Source organism: Myotis yumanensis, unplaced genomic scaffold (assembly GCF_028538775.1).
Source record: "Myotis yumanensis isolate MYYU_CA2020_CCGP unplaced genomic scaffold, mMyoYum1.0.hap1 SCAF_17, whole genome shotgun sequence".
Lineage (NCBI taxonomy): Eukaryota > Metazoa > Chordata > Mammalia > Chiroptera > Vespertilionidae > Myotis > Myotis yumanensis.
The window spans coordinates 22,584,140-22,599,727 of NW_027223768.1; the positions used below are offsets into that span (position 1 = coordinate 22,584,140).

The following is a 15,588-nucleotide window of genomic DNA, read 5'->3' on the forward strand; positions in this document are numbered from 1 at the left end:
GATGAGGAGAGACTTGGGAGGGAGGGTGGACGGGATTCGGAGGCTGCCTGGGATTCCTGGATCTGTGTGGCCGACTGCCCGACTCTGCCCCTTCCAGTGGTGCCAACGCCCGGGGGGCAGGGTGTCCGGGAGGCCGGAGAGATGCTGCCCTGAGCACGGCCAGTTTGTGCAGGCTGCTCGGCAAGTGACTTAAAGCCAGAGGGTGCACACCAGCTTGCAGACATTTGGATGAACGCAAACTGCCGCCCTCATGTGCCAGGGGAGCCGAGAGAGCTCCCCAAAAGAGCAGTGGGGGTTGGGGAAGTGGCATGGCCGGACGTGGCCCACCTGTCTCCGCTAAACACTAAACACGGTCCTTCTTTCCCCTCCGCCCCCGCTCACTGCCTCCCGCCAGGATTCCAGAAGCTTCAGTGCCAAGAGTGGATTGCCAGGCAAGAAAGGAAGAGGGGGGAGGAGGGACCGGGAGGGAGAGGGTGTTGTTGCAGGCCTGCCTCCAGGTCCCGGGCCCCTCCCTCTTGTCCCCGCAAGAAGGACCAGCTTAGTTGCTACCAGTCTTCCCTTTGAGGGATGGGTCAGGGTTGTCAGGGAGGAGTCCTGCCTCTTCCTGCGTCTGGTCTGTCTCATGGAAGTGAGGCTAACGCTCCTCCCGTAGGCATAACATGTTCCTGGGAGCGCTGATGCCTTCTGAAATAGCTTTTTCAGACATCGTAAGGGACGGGTTCGGGGTGAGGTAAGAGATCCTGGCAAAGCCATGATTCTCGGGGGTGTTATTCAGACATTAGGAATTTGCACTTAATGGGTACTAGGCGACCCCCCCACCCCCCACCCCACCTTGTACTCCAGTAGGGGTAGGGCCCTGTGGGGAGCACATGTGGCACCAGGCAGCTTCCTCCTTCGTGCATCTGCCCAGAGAGCTGGGGCTCTAGGTGCTGTGGGAGTCAGCCCCCCCCGCCCCCCCCCCCCGCCCAAACGCTCCCAGGACCCCTGCGCCTCTTCTCCAGCCATCTGGTCTCCCTCAGAGGGTCCCAACCCACTGCTTCTCGTGTTGCTCGCTCAGTTCCGTCAGCTGGACTGGCTGTCGAGGTTCCACTCAGTTTCCACCTTTCCTGCCAGGCCCATGCTTAGTCCCCCGGGCAGGGCCTCCTGTGCCCAAACTCCTTTAGGGATCTAACAGACGGCACGGCATGGCGCCAGCCCGTCGCCACCTCGTCCTTCCTGTGGCTTCACATGGATCTCGCCTTCCAGCGGAGCAGCCTCGTAGTAACGGGGAACTTCGGTGGGTGTTTAAGGGGCACCTTGACCTTGATCGGAGCTCTGGAGGCCTGCCTGGTAGATGAGTTTGTTTTCTGTTTCCCAGATCCTGGGCTGTGGCCCAGGACGGTGCCATCATTCTCTTTGCCAGTAAGTTACGCGGACTTGCAGCCTGGGGCCTGATGCTGGGCAGCTGTTAATCTCCTTCCGGACTCTGACCTCAGGGCTCTTTCCCTGTGGTTCCTAGATTCCCTGTGCCTCTCCCCCTTCCTCCCCGGACTTCCTGCCTCCCTCTCTGGCTGGGGAGCCGGTCCCCAGCACCTTGCGTCCCACCCACCCGAGCTGGGCTGAGTGCCAGTTCCTCTGGTCAAAAACGTCTCTGAGGGTCTTCTGGGAAATTTCAAACTTCCTGAGGCGTGTTCTCCGCCCTTCTGGAACTGGTCCTCTATAGAGGCCATCTCCCTTCAGCCCCCTCCCCCAGTTCGGGGGAACACAGATACCATCACAAGACAGCATTGCTTGTGCTGCTTAACTGTGTCCTAAGCATAAGCTAAATGCATCACCTGACTGTATCAGAGGATCTTTTCTGAGGAAGGGGGGCCTTTCTCGTAAGGGCTTTGGGGGTTGGTGGGGGTGGGTGTTGGACGGGGGAGGTGAGCAGGCAGAGGTGCCAGCCCCTCTTCCTTCTCTGGCTGTTTCTGTCCTTGCAGACTGGAGGCCTGCGCTGAACCTCGCTGCCCTGGACTGTGCTGACGAGACCAACAGCGCAGTCTGCAGAGACTTCAACATCGCTGGCTTCCCGACCGTGAGGGTGCGTGACGGGGAGCGGGGAGCGGGCCTGGGGGCCGGGTGGGGGTGTGTGGGGGGAGTGGCTGCCAGCTCTGAGCTTCTCTGATGCTCCTGGTCTGTTTAAATCCCAGCCGCTGAGACACTGTAAAAGGCAGAAAGGGATGTGAGTTAGGAGGCAGGAAAGAAAGAAGTTCACGCAGTCTGGCAAGTCCCCTTTATAAGGGAAGGGGGCTGGGTGGGGGGCGTGGGGGTGGGCAGATTTCGGCTGTGAAGACATTACCACCCAGGCTGGTGAGAGCTCCCAGCCCCCAGGGGCCTCCTCCCAGTTCCTCTCCCTCCTGACTGCCTAGCTTTGGAGGTCTGATCTAACCCTAGAAAACCAGGGTTCAGGCACTGACTCGTCTGTGGCAGGATCAGACTCAGGTGGCCCAATGGTCCCCCAGAGACATGGGCAAGCCTCATCTTCATCAGACAAGTGCCTTGAACCCCAGTAGCTCGGAAGTGACTTGTCAGGGCAGCCTCACCCCACGGTCACAATGCCAGAGTGCCTTAGGTGGCAGAGATCTCCACCACGTCACAGGAGGCTGGTGGCACACCCAGCACACGGGCCCGGCACCGTCACCACAGCTCTGGCTCAGAGTAGCCAAGGCCTTGCCCACCAGCCAGCCACTAACGTCTGAACACCGTCCAGGGCTCTCATCGGGAGGCCTGAGAGCCCAGAGCAGCAAGGCTGTCCAGATCTACTTAGCACCCTCCCCAGGGCGCAGGCCGAGGCTGGAACCGAACCTCTGTCGCTCTAGCTCCAGCTCTAAATAGTCAGCCTCCTCCCACCGCAACGGCATCTAGAAAAGCAGTTTCCTCTAAAGCCACTAACAATCATCACAAAAGGACTCTGACCCCGGAACCAGCTATCTCTGTGCTCGGGCTTCGAGTTCCCAGCAGAACCGGGAGCCACAGCTCAGCCTAATTACTCCGTTCATCTGGGAAGCCAGGCCCAGGCTCCAGCCATGTCCAGCTCGGACTCCATGCGACCTTTCTGTTCCCCGGGGTTCAGGGTTTCCACGGCCATGGAGCTCTCTTCGCGCTGGTGTGACCACTTAGGGTCAAGGCCGAGCCCCTGGTCACTGAGGCCAGGCTGGTCCGGGGAACAGCGTGGTGAGCCAGCAGCTCCTTTCATTTACACGTGGCAGCAGAGAGATTGTTCGTAAATCATCCCTTTCCAGTTAAAAGACCTCCCTGGCAGGGCCGTCCCCTCTCCTTGGCCCCAAGATATGTAACTGAAAATAGTGAAGATTGTTCCCAGGGAGAGGACGGGCCACTCTGTTCCCTGCTGAGCCAGGGTGCGCAGCCCTGTGGGAGCCAGCGAGGCAGCAGGGAGTCTCCCGGGATGGGGTGTGGGGCCTCGGCACAGGGAAAGGGCCTGGCCTTGACACCGTGGCCAGGTCAAGACACCCTGTGGGGGTTCTGTGGGGCCTGGCTCGTGGGCTTTCTGTTTCTGCCTGGGAGAGGCTGGGCTCAGTGGGTGTGGAGGAGGCGGCCAGCCAGCCAGGACATCTAACAGCTCCTCGCTGCCTACCCAGGTCACGCAGCACACGCAGCCCGAATGCCTCGAGTGATTAATCATCTCCGTAACCACCCAGCTGGCTGTGCCAGCCAAGGCCCTGACCTTCCCCTGCCTCCACACGGGCAGCACCTGGGTGGCCAGGCCGGTAGTCACGTGCCCATTTCTTAAGAGCCCCGGAGGCAGTGGTGTGACCTCCCTGCCTCTCCCGAGGAGCCCGCAGGTCAGTTTCGGCAAGGAGAGCGCTCGGTGCCCCGAGCTTGGGGCTCTAGTTCAGGGCGCCCATGGGTCGAGCTCCTGGCGGGTCTCTGCTCTAAGGCCCTGAGCAGAGGCGTCCAGACATTGTTCGTGTGACCTGCAGTGAGGGGTGCACATTAAGAGACCCAGAGGTGGTTTCTGTTATCACAGAAACACATGTTTCATGAAACAATATTCTAAGTGCTGTACACACTGATCCTTTCTGTTCTGTATGTTTTTATTTGTTATTGATTTCAAAGAGGAAAGGAGAGGGAGAGAGAGAGAGAGAAGCATCAGTGATGAGAGAGACTCATCAATTGGCTGCTTCCTGTATGCCCCCCATTGGGGATGGAGCCTGCAACTTGGGCATGTGCCCTGCCCGGGAGTCGAACTGTGGTTTGTGGTCGACACTCAACCACTGAGCCACACTGGCTGGGCTGTTCTGCTTATTTTTTAAAAATACTGTGACTCACTAAATTGACTTTACAACTGATGGCTAGTTTGCTTTCAGTGTTTGGAAAACAGTACAACGATTCCCGATCTGCAGAGATTCTGGCCAGTGAGAGCCCGGTGTGCCTGTGGGCAGTGTGCCTGTGTGCCCTAGAAAGACGGGCAGACCCTAGCGGTCGGCCCGGCTGGCGAACAGCGAGAGATAGCCTGGTCGCCCTGTCTGCTGCTGCCTGGGACTGGAGCTGTCCTCAGTCCTACCCTCCAAGGCTGTGAGGGCACCAAGAGAAGGACATGGGTTGAAGAGGGGAAGAGCAAGTTCCTGATGGGACGGGGACAGGCCGACCCAAGAGTCCGGCCACCCCCAGTGACAGGTCATTGTCCCATGTCATTGTCTCTTTCCTCTGCCTCCTGCCCTTTGTCACCATGAGCAAACTGAGCTTCCACCAGCCCAGCCTGTTTAGCAAACACCTGGCGCTGCTGGAGCCCAGCTGGAAGAAAACAAAACTGCAGGGAGGGACTGGTTCCCAGCAGGTTCTGGGTGGTGCTTGGCACCTGGACGGAGGCTGGAACTTCTGGGGGGGAAGGGCTTTGCCATGGGCTACAGGGCTGCCCCTCAGTACGTAATGGACCAGGACCCTTTGTGGCCAAAGGCCTGGTGGGATCAAGATGACAGGGACCAGCAGCACGGGGGTGGGAGAGGACAAAAGTCTCCCCTTTGCAAGATTCGAGGAGATAACCGACATGGCTCCATGCTTACCGTGTGTGACGGGAGTGCCCCAGCCACAGGTCTCGGTTTCCCTGTCGGTAAAAGTGGGATGACAGTACCTACCTAACAGGTTGTTGCCAAGTGTGAAATGAGGTCTTCCGTGTGAAGGTGCTGGGACACTGTAATGTTACTTGGTGTTCGCTAAACGCTGGCTGTCTTCCGTCCCGTTGCCCCTGGGCCTCGTGGTGGCTCCTCGGTGGGCACTGCACTGGAGGCGGTCTGCCCATCAGCAGCTGTTGCGTGAGTGCTTGCCGGGTGCACAGCACTGTGCTCACCGTTGTGGGAGAGGCCAGGCATGTGGACATGGCCAGGAACCCGAGAGGCCGGACACGAAGGTCCTGCCCACAGGGACACAGAGCTCACCATCAAGTTGCCAGGCAGTGGGTGGTCTGTGGGCAGCGAATGCTGGGGCTGTGCTGGCTCACTGAGCTCTTTACCTCGAGTAGCAGAGAGGGTTTTCTGCGAGAGGGGAGCTCTGCTTGGTGTGGAAGGACGGGTGGGATCGGGCTAGGAGAGAGGAGTGTGGGCAGGGTGGGAGGGGAAGGCCAGGGCCCGTGTGGGAAGGATGTGCTGTGCTGAGAAGACTGGTCTGGCCGGAGCGGAGGCTCCCGTGCAGGGCTGAGGTCATGCCAGGAAGCGGGGAGCCCAGTCTTGGTGGGTCCTTGCATTCAAGGCTGGGAGTGTGGACATGCGGTCGGATGGAGTCTGGGCCGTTACCTTATGTGGCTCTTGCTAGAGGTGTGATGTCGGCGGGGACAGGACTCAGGAAGGTGTCACCTGCCCCTCTCGGGAAAAAGGAGAGGGGCCCTCACTCAGTCACCTGCCCTTCCGCCATCTCCTCCACTGACTCCCACAACGGAGGAATGGTTATGCTTGCAGAGCCTCTGGGCTCGCCTTAAGGTATTTGGGGACTCAGTTGTATTTCTTAAAACGTGTTCTAAAAGCTTGGATTCCACGCCGTTGATGGTCACCCCTAGAAAGTGCGCTTTCTCCCCACCCTGTTTTGCCCTCAGAAGGCAGCTGCTCCTGGTTAGGTTGGTAAAGGTCAGCCCGATGCCAGCTGGTCTCCAGGGCCAGCAGGTCTCCTGCCTTCGGGGAGATGCAGGGGTCTTCCAGGGGCTCCGAGGTTGAGGACCACAGACGCTCCCGTGTAAAGCGACGGAAGGAGAGGGGCCGGGTGCTCCTGGAGAAAAGAAAACTCGCCGCTGGAGCCCTAATTGCCTGTTTCCCAGCGTGCGGTGGTTTCCCTTGGGCAGGGCACACGCCTCCCACAGCTGACTTAATAAGAGGGCAAAAATGTGCCCGGACTAGGTTTTACTGAGACTTTTACATGAGCCTCCAAGGTGATCAAAGGGCAGAGCTTCTCAGTTTAACTGAACAGGCGTCTTCGAGTAACTTCCATGTCCCGGACACTGTGCCCGGCCAACGGGGCTGGCAGAGATGAACTAGCCATTGGAGTCCTGCCCGCCCCCCCGCCCCCCCAGTCATGGAGGTGGGCAGGCGGGTGGGTGGGAAGTTCAGGTTGAAGTCCATTGACGCTGAAGTGTAGGGAATGGGGGGCAGTGGGAGCTAAGTCTGGGGTCAGGCCCTGGAAGGTCGAGGATGTGGTGAGCTGGGCATCATCCATTGGCAGTGAGGAGTCGGGAGAGATTGGAGGGGTGACGCGCCAGACCAGAATTATGCCTGAGGGGAGTTAGCGAAGTGGCAGAGGAAGATGGTTGGGGAATGAAAAGACTGAGCATGTTAAAACTTCAAAGGAAGTGAGGACTGGGATGGACTGTCACAGCAGGCCAGGAGCTCGGGGGCCGGCCCTGGTCCGGACAAGGCGGCTGGCCTAGAGGACTGTTGAGGAGGGTTCACGAGGGTCAAGTCCTCAGAACTTGTCAGCTGACTGGATGAGGGGCTGTGGGGGAGGCCAGTGCTGGGCTGGGCCACTGTGAGGAGGACGGTCACTGGGTGAGGTAGGAACAGAGGTGGAGAAACAGGTTGGGGGAGGGGTGACTCAGTCTTAGAAAGGGGAGTGTTGCCCCGACCCCTGTGTGGAGGGCACCAGGAAGTAGCAGAAGTCTAGGACCTCGAGGACCTGAGACAGAGGGGTCAGATTGCAAATCACTGAGACAAAGGAGATGACGTTGGCGAGGGGGCCACTCAGGTTTGTTTGTTGCTTCACTCGTTGGTTCGTTCACTCATTCATTCAGGAGCGCAATGCCTGGTCCCCTGCATTTGTGACAATGCCTCCCTGGGTTTGTAAACAAAAGAGCGTCTTAATCTGACCTGTGGCTGTGGGAGAGACGTGGGAGAGACGGTGGGCAGGGCATGGCGAGGGCTGTGGCCCCTGAGAGGAGTCAAGGGCGAGACTGGGACAAGGGCGAGGGGAAGGTCGTGAAGGTGGCCAAGAAGGCCTGGTCCGTGTCAGGCAAACGAGGGACGGTGGTGACCTGAAGGCAAAGGAGGAGAGTGTCAGGAAAACGTGGCACAAAAATGGCAAACCCTGGCCATGGGGGGGGGGGGGGGGGGGGCGTGGTAGGCAGTGATAGCTCTGACACTGCAGCGGGTGCAGGAAGGCCGCTGGACTGGCAGAGGCGGTCCGGTCCGCTGAGCGCACCACAGCGGCTGGTCCTGGGCACGAAGGGAGAAGGGAAGTGGGAGGAGAGGAGCGGATTCGGGCTGGAGCTTTGGCTGCAGGGGACCAGGCAGTGCGGAACTGGGGGAGGAAGGCGGCCGCTCTCTGTTCCCGTGCTCCTTCCCCTCTGGTCCTTTCTCTTTAAAAAAGCCCACAACAGCTTTGATTAGGAGGATCTGTTAGGCATAGGGGAGAAGCTGGCGGAAAAGGGGGAAAGAGGGAAGATTAATTAACAGGAAAAGTTCCTAAGGAGCTCAAGGTGACACTGTTCTAGGACTAGGTGGATGGGAGCCTCTGATGACAGAAGGGAAGGCGGGGGGGAAGCGGGGCGGGAGCACAGAGGTGCCGGGAAGGAGGTGAGCCCTTCCCTGGAGTCCCTGCGTCCCCCTGGGTCACTCTGGCTAACCCCGGCTCCTGTCTGACTCCATGCCTGCCTGTGGCTGGGCCTTCAGAAGGTCCGGGAGGCTGCCTCTTGATGGAGGTAATGCCCGCCTCTTCTCATGAGCACCTGGTAGCCTGCCGGTGGTGAGGAAGTTACTGTGCTACTTTGCTGTCAGTGAAAATGCCAGCGGTAGCCCTGGGAAAGCCAGCGGTGTCAGGCTTCTCGATGTCAGGAGTGTCTTCTGCCTGTGCAGCAAGCCGGGGCCTGGTCTGTCTGTACATAGAGGGGTGCCGTCGCCATGGAAACCACAGCTGTAAGGATCAGCCTCGGGGTTCCTGTGTGTGAGCACCCGGACCACAGAGAGGTGCATTTTGTGAGAGACCACGTCAGCCCTAAATGCCTGCACACGCTTTCCTATTTGCTCTCATGTCACAGTCCAAGACACTCGTGATCGTTTTTACCAGGGTCAGGCTAGCGTGCGATTTTGTTAATTCCAACCGTGTTCAGTCGCTGCAAAGAACTCCATGAGGAACACGGAGCTGTGCGTGGCAGATGGCAGTGGGTGGTTCTCACCCAGAGTGAAAGTTTCCATTCATGTTCTCGCCTGGTGTTTAAGAGGCAGGAACAAGGGGAGGGATGATGATGATGACATCTCGTGACCCCTTTACTGTATTTCCCGGGCACCGTACTGAGCTCTTTAGAGGTATTATCACTGACTCCTCACAGCAGTTCTTCACGGTATATGGTGTCATCCTCGCTGTAAAGATGAGTCGGTTCCTAGAGGTTAATGACTGCCTACACAGCCAGGGTGCCGCAGGGGCCCGCGCTCCGCCACCAGCCTGGGCAAGGCCAGCTGGCCACTCTGTTGGAGGCAGAGGCCAAAGGTGTTCACAAGTGGCCCCGAGGTTAGAGACCTCAGGAGACGTCCTCTTCCCGGCCTGTGGGCTCTTTCCCAGCAGTTCCGTGGCTGTTGGCAGGACTACTGAACTCTGGCCGCTCGCTTACTTCCATCTGTCTGTCTGTCCTCTCACCTAGGAGTGACAGACTGGGCCTGGAGTGTCATGTAAATGGGAAAAGGGCAAAGGTGTGAGTCCAATTGGTCTGTCTGTTACAAGACCTGTTTCTTCAGAGGCTCCGGCCCACCCTTCAGCAGGACCGAACGTGGGGCGTCGGCTGAGCCAGGGGGGGAGTTGAGTGGACAGAGACAGCAGCTTCCACCCCCTTTTCCAAGATCAGGGACAAGGACAGATGGCCTCCGCGGGCGGCTGACAATTCCAGGGCGTGTCTGACCTCACTTCACTTCATGTTGTCAGATGGGTCTGCAAGGGAGAGTAGCAGTGGTCTTCCTATTCGTTCATGCAGCACATCTTCCCGGCAGTTCGTGCCGGCTCTGGGGCCTTGTGAGCCGTCCACCTGCCGTCAAGCCTGTGGGCGGCTGCCTCCAGCCTCCCTCGGTGCCTCCGGCTGTGGGTTAGGGGTTGGGTGCGAGGACAGTGGGGAAGGAAGTCTGCGTCCAGCTCCGTCGGCTTTTCCACGTGAAGAAACGGGCGCTCACCAACTTAGGTTCTTTGCCCAGAGCCACCGGTTTCGTGAGCAGCTGGGTCTGAACGCAGCTCCAGGAGGCACCCCGTTTGCCCTCAGCCGCACCTGCCACTCACTGACTCTGTCTGTGTGTTTGTTTCCAGTTCTTCAAGGCCTTTTCCAAGGGTGGCCCTGGAGCGACGTTGGCAGGTGGGTGTCCTGGCCGCCGTTGGCCTGTGGGCGTTGGTGGCGTCTTCCTCTCCTGCCTCCCTCTATCCCGGGGTTTCTGCTGGGACAAAAGCGCAGCCAGGTCTGCAGAGTGAGGAGTTCCCTGGTGGAAAGCAGCATGTGTTTCCCAACTGTCTTTGAGCAGAGAGGCTGGCAAGCCCTTCCATATTGGTCCATCCAGGGTCCTGGGAGCGGGGAGGGTCCCGTGTTCCCAGAATCTCCCTAAGGGTCAGGGGCTGGCATCAGAAGTGCGGGCCTGACAGGAGGGACTCAGGTCTGAGGGAGGAGTCCCCTTGCGTAGCGCAGGGCTGTGAGTGCAGGGCAGGCCTGACACGCCCTGCTCTTCCTGGGCCCTTTGTTGCTGGGGGTGAAGCTGACGGGGGCGCTGGATCCCCTCTGCTCTCCTCCCGTGTCCGTCTTCCTTCACAGTGGCTGGAGCTGACATGCAGACGCTGCGGGAGAGGCTCATTGACGCCCTGGAGACCCATGGAGCCACGTGGCCCCCTGCCTGTCCTCCGCTGGAGCCGACCGGGTACTGGGGACGGGGCGGGCTCGGTGCCGTGTGGGCCAGGACCACAGGCCTAGGGGCGAGAGGGCGGTGGGGATCGCAGGGAGGGGACCCAGGTTGGTTCTTCCTGGTGCCTGGAAAGTGAAGGTGATTGTTTTTTCTGAGTAGCGGCTATGACTGGGGTGGGGTGAGACTCTGCTCCCTGTACTGCCGAGGGTCAGGCCTGGGGGCTGGTGGCCTGTATCTGCGTTCCAGGCAGGCTTCCAGGATTGCCCCTTTTCTAAGAAAATGAGGTGCTGAAAATGCACCACGGGGGATGTGAGAAAATGGGAGACACGGTCATTGAGAAATGGAAGAAGTAAGGAGCAGGGTCCCGGCTTGGCATGGGTGCCTCCTGGGACCCAAACCACACCGAGACCACATGCTGGGTCCAGGGTGTCCGTGAGGCCCCCGGAGGAGGGGGACTTAGGGAAAATGAGGAGTCATGTGCGTTGGGTTTGTAGGTGCAGTTGTCAGCCTACATGTCTTCCTCTCTGTGGCCAGTTAGGGCAACACCCCTTGTAACACGGGGACCAGCGCCGGCGCCCCGCCCAGTGACAGCACGAACGGATGTGCCCGAGAGGCGGGGCCAGAGCCGCACCTTTTTCCACCTGCTGACTGGGGTACACTCTGGCCCCCCCACTCTGGCATACCCGTTTGTGCTGTCGCTGGGCGGGGCGCCGGCGCTGGCCCCACGCTGTGCCTTCTGTTTTGAGGTGATCACCACCACATCACCAGTGGCGGGAACTAGGTTGGGGGTAACAGGAAGATGTAGCCCCCCTCCCCGTGCCGTCTCACCTGCGGCCTCTTAGGCATGTGTGATGATGTTCTGCCCTTCAGTAGAGCTAGGAGACAAATCATTTTTGTTTGTGGCATTTCTTTTCGGTTGAACTTTGAGTTAGGAAAATAATCGGTAGCTATTTCTCCGATTTGGGGTCATAATAAAATTTGCCACCTTATTAATTTCCGCCTATGCCCTGGGCCTCAGTTTCCTCGTCTTAAAGTAAGGAGGTTGGATTAGATAGCGTCTGCGGGCTCCCGTACCGAGGACTCTCTGGTTCTGCGGTTCCTTTCTTATGCTTCTCCAGGAGAGGAAGGAGCACATCCCCCCGTCGGTAGTGACTTGCCACCGACCCAGGCTTGTCTCTGGTGGGTACTGATCGCCAGTCTCCTAGGGAACCAACAGAATCCATATTCACTGAGCCTGGGCCTTACCCAGAACACAGAGACAATGGTCTCCAGGTGTCCCTTCCCGTCCTCCTCCCCAGACCACCCCTACTCCCTCCTGACTCTTAAAGAGACAGGATGGCAAAGCAAACCCGCCAGGTGGGTGAGATGAAGAGCCAGGGTTAGGTAAGGGGCACCGTCCTTTGAGACTAAGGGTTTGGTTTACCCCCGACCCCCCTGGAGCGCAGGCAGGGGGTGACCTCCAGGAAGCCTTGAGTAGAGGAGGTTGGTGTGGCTGTGTTTGTCGCCCAGTGTCCGCTGGTCACCAGCACTTCTGCTTCTTTCCCACCAGCTGTGGAGTGACTGCCGCCTTGTCTCTTGCAGGCTGGAGGAGATCGACGGGTTCTTTGCCAGAAACGACGAGGAGTGCCTGGCCCTGATCTTTGAAAAGAAAGGCTCCTACCTGGGTAGAGAGGTGAGCTGCCCTCAGGGTCCTTGTAACTCCTGGATAGCCCTTGGGGGAGAGCCCAGTGAGTTCAGGAGCAGGGCTGTCCCCCAAATTCTGGGGTCTCATTCATGTCTCTCTTATGAACCCAGCACGGGCCTGACCCCTGCTGGGAGAAACGGGAAGTGCAGCAGCTGGGTCTTTCTGTTTTAAAACCTTTGTATATATTTTTCTTTTTCTTTTTTAATCAAAGTGTAATCGACATGCAATATTCTATTAGCTTCAGGTATACAACACAGTGAGTTGACATTTGTATACATTTTTAAATAATCACAATAAGTCTAGTTACCTCTGTCACCGTACCAAGTTAATTCACTGTCACTGACCATCCTGTATGTCACGTGCCCTGCGTCTGTGTTTATCTCCTTCATCGAAACCAACCTCGATAAGACCTGCAGTTTATTGAGCGTTGGATTGGATGCTGGCACACAGAGTCGCTAATCTTCACGACAATGGCGAGCATGTACCATGTCGAAGATCACACAGCCATTGACTGCAGCGCAGGCTTTTTAAACCAGCTCTGCCTGCCTCCAGAGCCCGTGTCGTCTCCACACTGGCCCTCCTCTCATCCCTGTAGAATGGGAGTGAAATATATTGGGGGGGCGGGGGGGCGGATAACATCAGAGATCACGCAGTCCATGAGGAAGTGGGGTCCCTCACAGGGGAGGCAGTTACAGAACCAGGCAGGTTTGCAGTTCCACTCCATCACGTACATGATACATCGTGATCAAGTTGCTCAGCTGCTCTGAGCCGCATTTCCCTGTCTGTGAAGCAGTGATAATTGCCTTTCTTCAGAGGATTGTTGGGAAAGTCAACTGAGGCAGTTTAGGAAAAGGGCCCGGATGCGTGGCTGGCACGGAGTGGGTACGGGGTGAAGATCCAGTCCCCTGGCCTAACGCAGAAACCTGTCCTTCCCGCCGCCACCGGCTCATGGACGAGGCCACGTGCGGGTCCTCCAGATGCAAAGGTGGGACGGGCCAGTGCATGGGAGAGGTGCTAGGGCAGCTCCCAGGGACGGAAGAGATGTGAGGGGGCTGGGGCGCAGGTCAGCACCGCTGTTGGCTGTGAGTGGCTTTCCTCCTGACACTCATCACGCTCAGCTGAGAGCTCTGCGTTGTCTCCAGGCCCTTCGCCCTGAGAAGGGAAGCACGGGGAGCTTGTGGAGACATGCCTGATCCTCCCGGGCTCCCAGTCCAGGCCGGGGGTCCTGCCTGTCACATGCAAGTGATGGATAAATGTTCATCGGGATCAGCTCTTCTCCCTCTCCCCCTAGTCCCCAGAGTAACCAGGAACAGAGCCCCTGCAGCCTGTCCATGGAGAGGTGCTCAGGGATGGGGATTCGTCTGAGCGGCAGGAGGGGGCAGGCCCAGGCTTTGCAGCCCGATGGCGCTCCCTGGCTGTGTGACCTGGAAACACGGTTCACCTCTAAGCCTCCGTTTCTTCATCTACAATAGTTTCTTTCTTTCTTTATTTTTAAATGAATGCTTACAGTACCTACTATTTGCTAGTCATTGTCATGAGCACGTTTATAAAATTAACCTATTCAATCCCCTAAAGTTGGTATTGTTGTTATAATTCTGCAAGTCAGGAAATTGAGTCAGGGAGAGGTTGAAGCCAGTGGGACCAGGTTTCCAATCCAGGCAGCCTGGTTTGCTGATCGTTCCTGTTGCATAGTGTTATTTTGAAGATTAAATGAAGCAGCCCTATATACAGCACATAACACATGCTCAATAGATGTTAGCTAATATCCTTGTTCCCCTTCCTATTTCTTTCTAAAAATAAAACCATCATTACTGACTCGGTATGTTTTTCTGACTTGGAATATAGCTAGAAAACCTTATGAAAATAAGCGTAAAATGAGCCCACGTTCTATTTTGCCTTTTACGAATTGCTTTCACTGGGAAGAAGATGATGTTAAATTGGGGCTGTCCTGGGAGATTCAGGATGTGTGGCACGCGCGGTTCCAGGCCCTCCCTTGGGCAGTGTTTGGCTCTTGTTACCTCTGGGGTGCATTTGGTTGGTGGCCGGAGACTCTGGCTCATCACAATAGTCTGTCATTTGAAAGGTGTAGAGTGGATGGCGCTGCCACCCAGGTGCGCGTCAGGGCCCCCTCTGCCCCGTGGCGTAGCCCAGCTGTCTGACTGTCTCTGCAGGTGATTCTGGACCTGTCCCAGCGCGAAGGCATTGCGGTGCGCAGGGTCCTCAACACGGAGGGCGACGTGGTGAGCAAGTTTGGCGTCACCGACTTCCCGTCTTGCTACCTGCTGTTTCGGAACGGCTCTGCCTCCCGGGTTCCTGTGTGAGTGTGGTCTTTCCTCCCAGTCTCCTCCCTCTCTGTGCCCATCCCTTCTTCCTGCTCGGAGAGCCTGCGGGCCTTTTTCAGGGGCTGACAGTTCTTCCCCTGGAACCTTCCGAGGAGCCCATGGCCAAGCCAGGAGCACCCTCTGCAGGAGAAGCCGACGTCTGCCTGTGGGAGTGGGACCGTGTTGGGCCCAGAGGCTGCTTCAGACCCCAGCCCAGGCGTCGGGCCGCAGGCTCCAGGCACACCCAGCCTGGTGCTTCGGCACAGTCCCCACCGCAGCCCTGCCCCTGTCCTCCTGCCTCTGTCCAGACAGACGCGTTGGCAGGCTGCAGGCCTGGCAGGCACTCAAGTATGCCTGACCCTCCCTCCCTTTGGTTTCCTAATTGCAGAAAAGTTCATTAGGAGCCAGACAATAGCCAGTTCCAAAATGCCAAGAGAAACAATCAGGCCACCCTCAGCCCCTGTCAGGCTGCCGCTGCTGAATGGCCCGTTAAATGGCGCCAGATGGTGCCTCGGTGCCCTCCCTGGGCAGATGATTGATGTCGGCCTGGCCCTGCCAGCAGGAGCTCGAGGGCCGGGAGATCAAGGCTCGCTGGAGGTGCCCAGTGAGCTGTCCCTCTGGGCCATTAGTGCCACCCTGCGCTGAGGCTGGGCAGGGCGGCCACTTGCCCCGCTGGCCTAATCACCAGTCAGCCTGGGCCAGAGGGTGTCAGAGCGCTCTGATGGGGCAGGGGGGCGGGAGGGACGCCTTTTCTGCGCAGGCCCAGAAAGCTCCCGTACCGGCGGAGGGGGGGGCCGGGGAGATGGCATTGTTTCCTCACTGGGAGCTGGTGGAGGGGAAAATTGTTTGTGACGACGCTGCTTCCGAGCCATCTGCTCATTGATAAACATCGGGCCAGGTCGGCGGAGTGGAAAGCGATGCTTCCCGATGCCAGCTCCCCTGGGGTCCCCTCACACTGCCACTGTCCTCTCAGCCACCCTCCCCGGGCCCGGGCCAGGGGACACCGCCTCCCCTGTGAACCCCTCTCTATCAGGAGAGAGAAAGAAATCTAAAGGATTTGAGCATGTTCCTGGTTTATCTGTTGCTTGCTTTTAAAAATCACCTCTGAAACTTCCGTGACTTCCTTGGGGAGCAGTGTCCCCTCTGGCTCCTCAGAGCAAGTGTGTGAGCGGCAGCTTCCTTGCGGTCAGCGCCACTTTGCACCTTTGGTCTCGGGAAGGTGTCGTCCTGTCCTTGGGCAGGACCACTGGCCCGAGGT

The 15,588-nt window shown here is 58.2% G+C and overlaps 1 protein-coding gene across 2 annotated transcripts in view; it reads left to right on the forward strand.

Moving 5' to 3' along the window:
• The window catches only part of QSOX1 (quiescin sulfhydryl oxidase 1), a 37,655-nt gene that overhangs the window by 6,779 nt on the left and 15,288 nt on the right, over positions 1–15,588 (forward strand). For both annotated transcript variants that reach the window (XM_070396136.1, XM_070396137.1), the window contains exons 2-6: positions 1,962–2,062; positions 9,745–9,790; positions 10,238–10,340; positions 11,907–11,997; positions 14,181–14,326. In XM_070396136.1, coding sequence (XP_070252237.1) covers positions 1,962–2,062; positions 9,745–9,790; positions 10,238–10,340; positions 11,907–11,997; positions 14,181–14,326 — 487 coding nt within the window. The remainder of the gene's footprint in view (positions 1–1,961; positions 2,063–9,744; positions 9,791–10,237; positions 10,341–11,906; positions 11,998–14,180; positions 14,327–15,588) is intronic.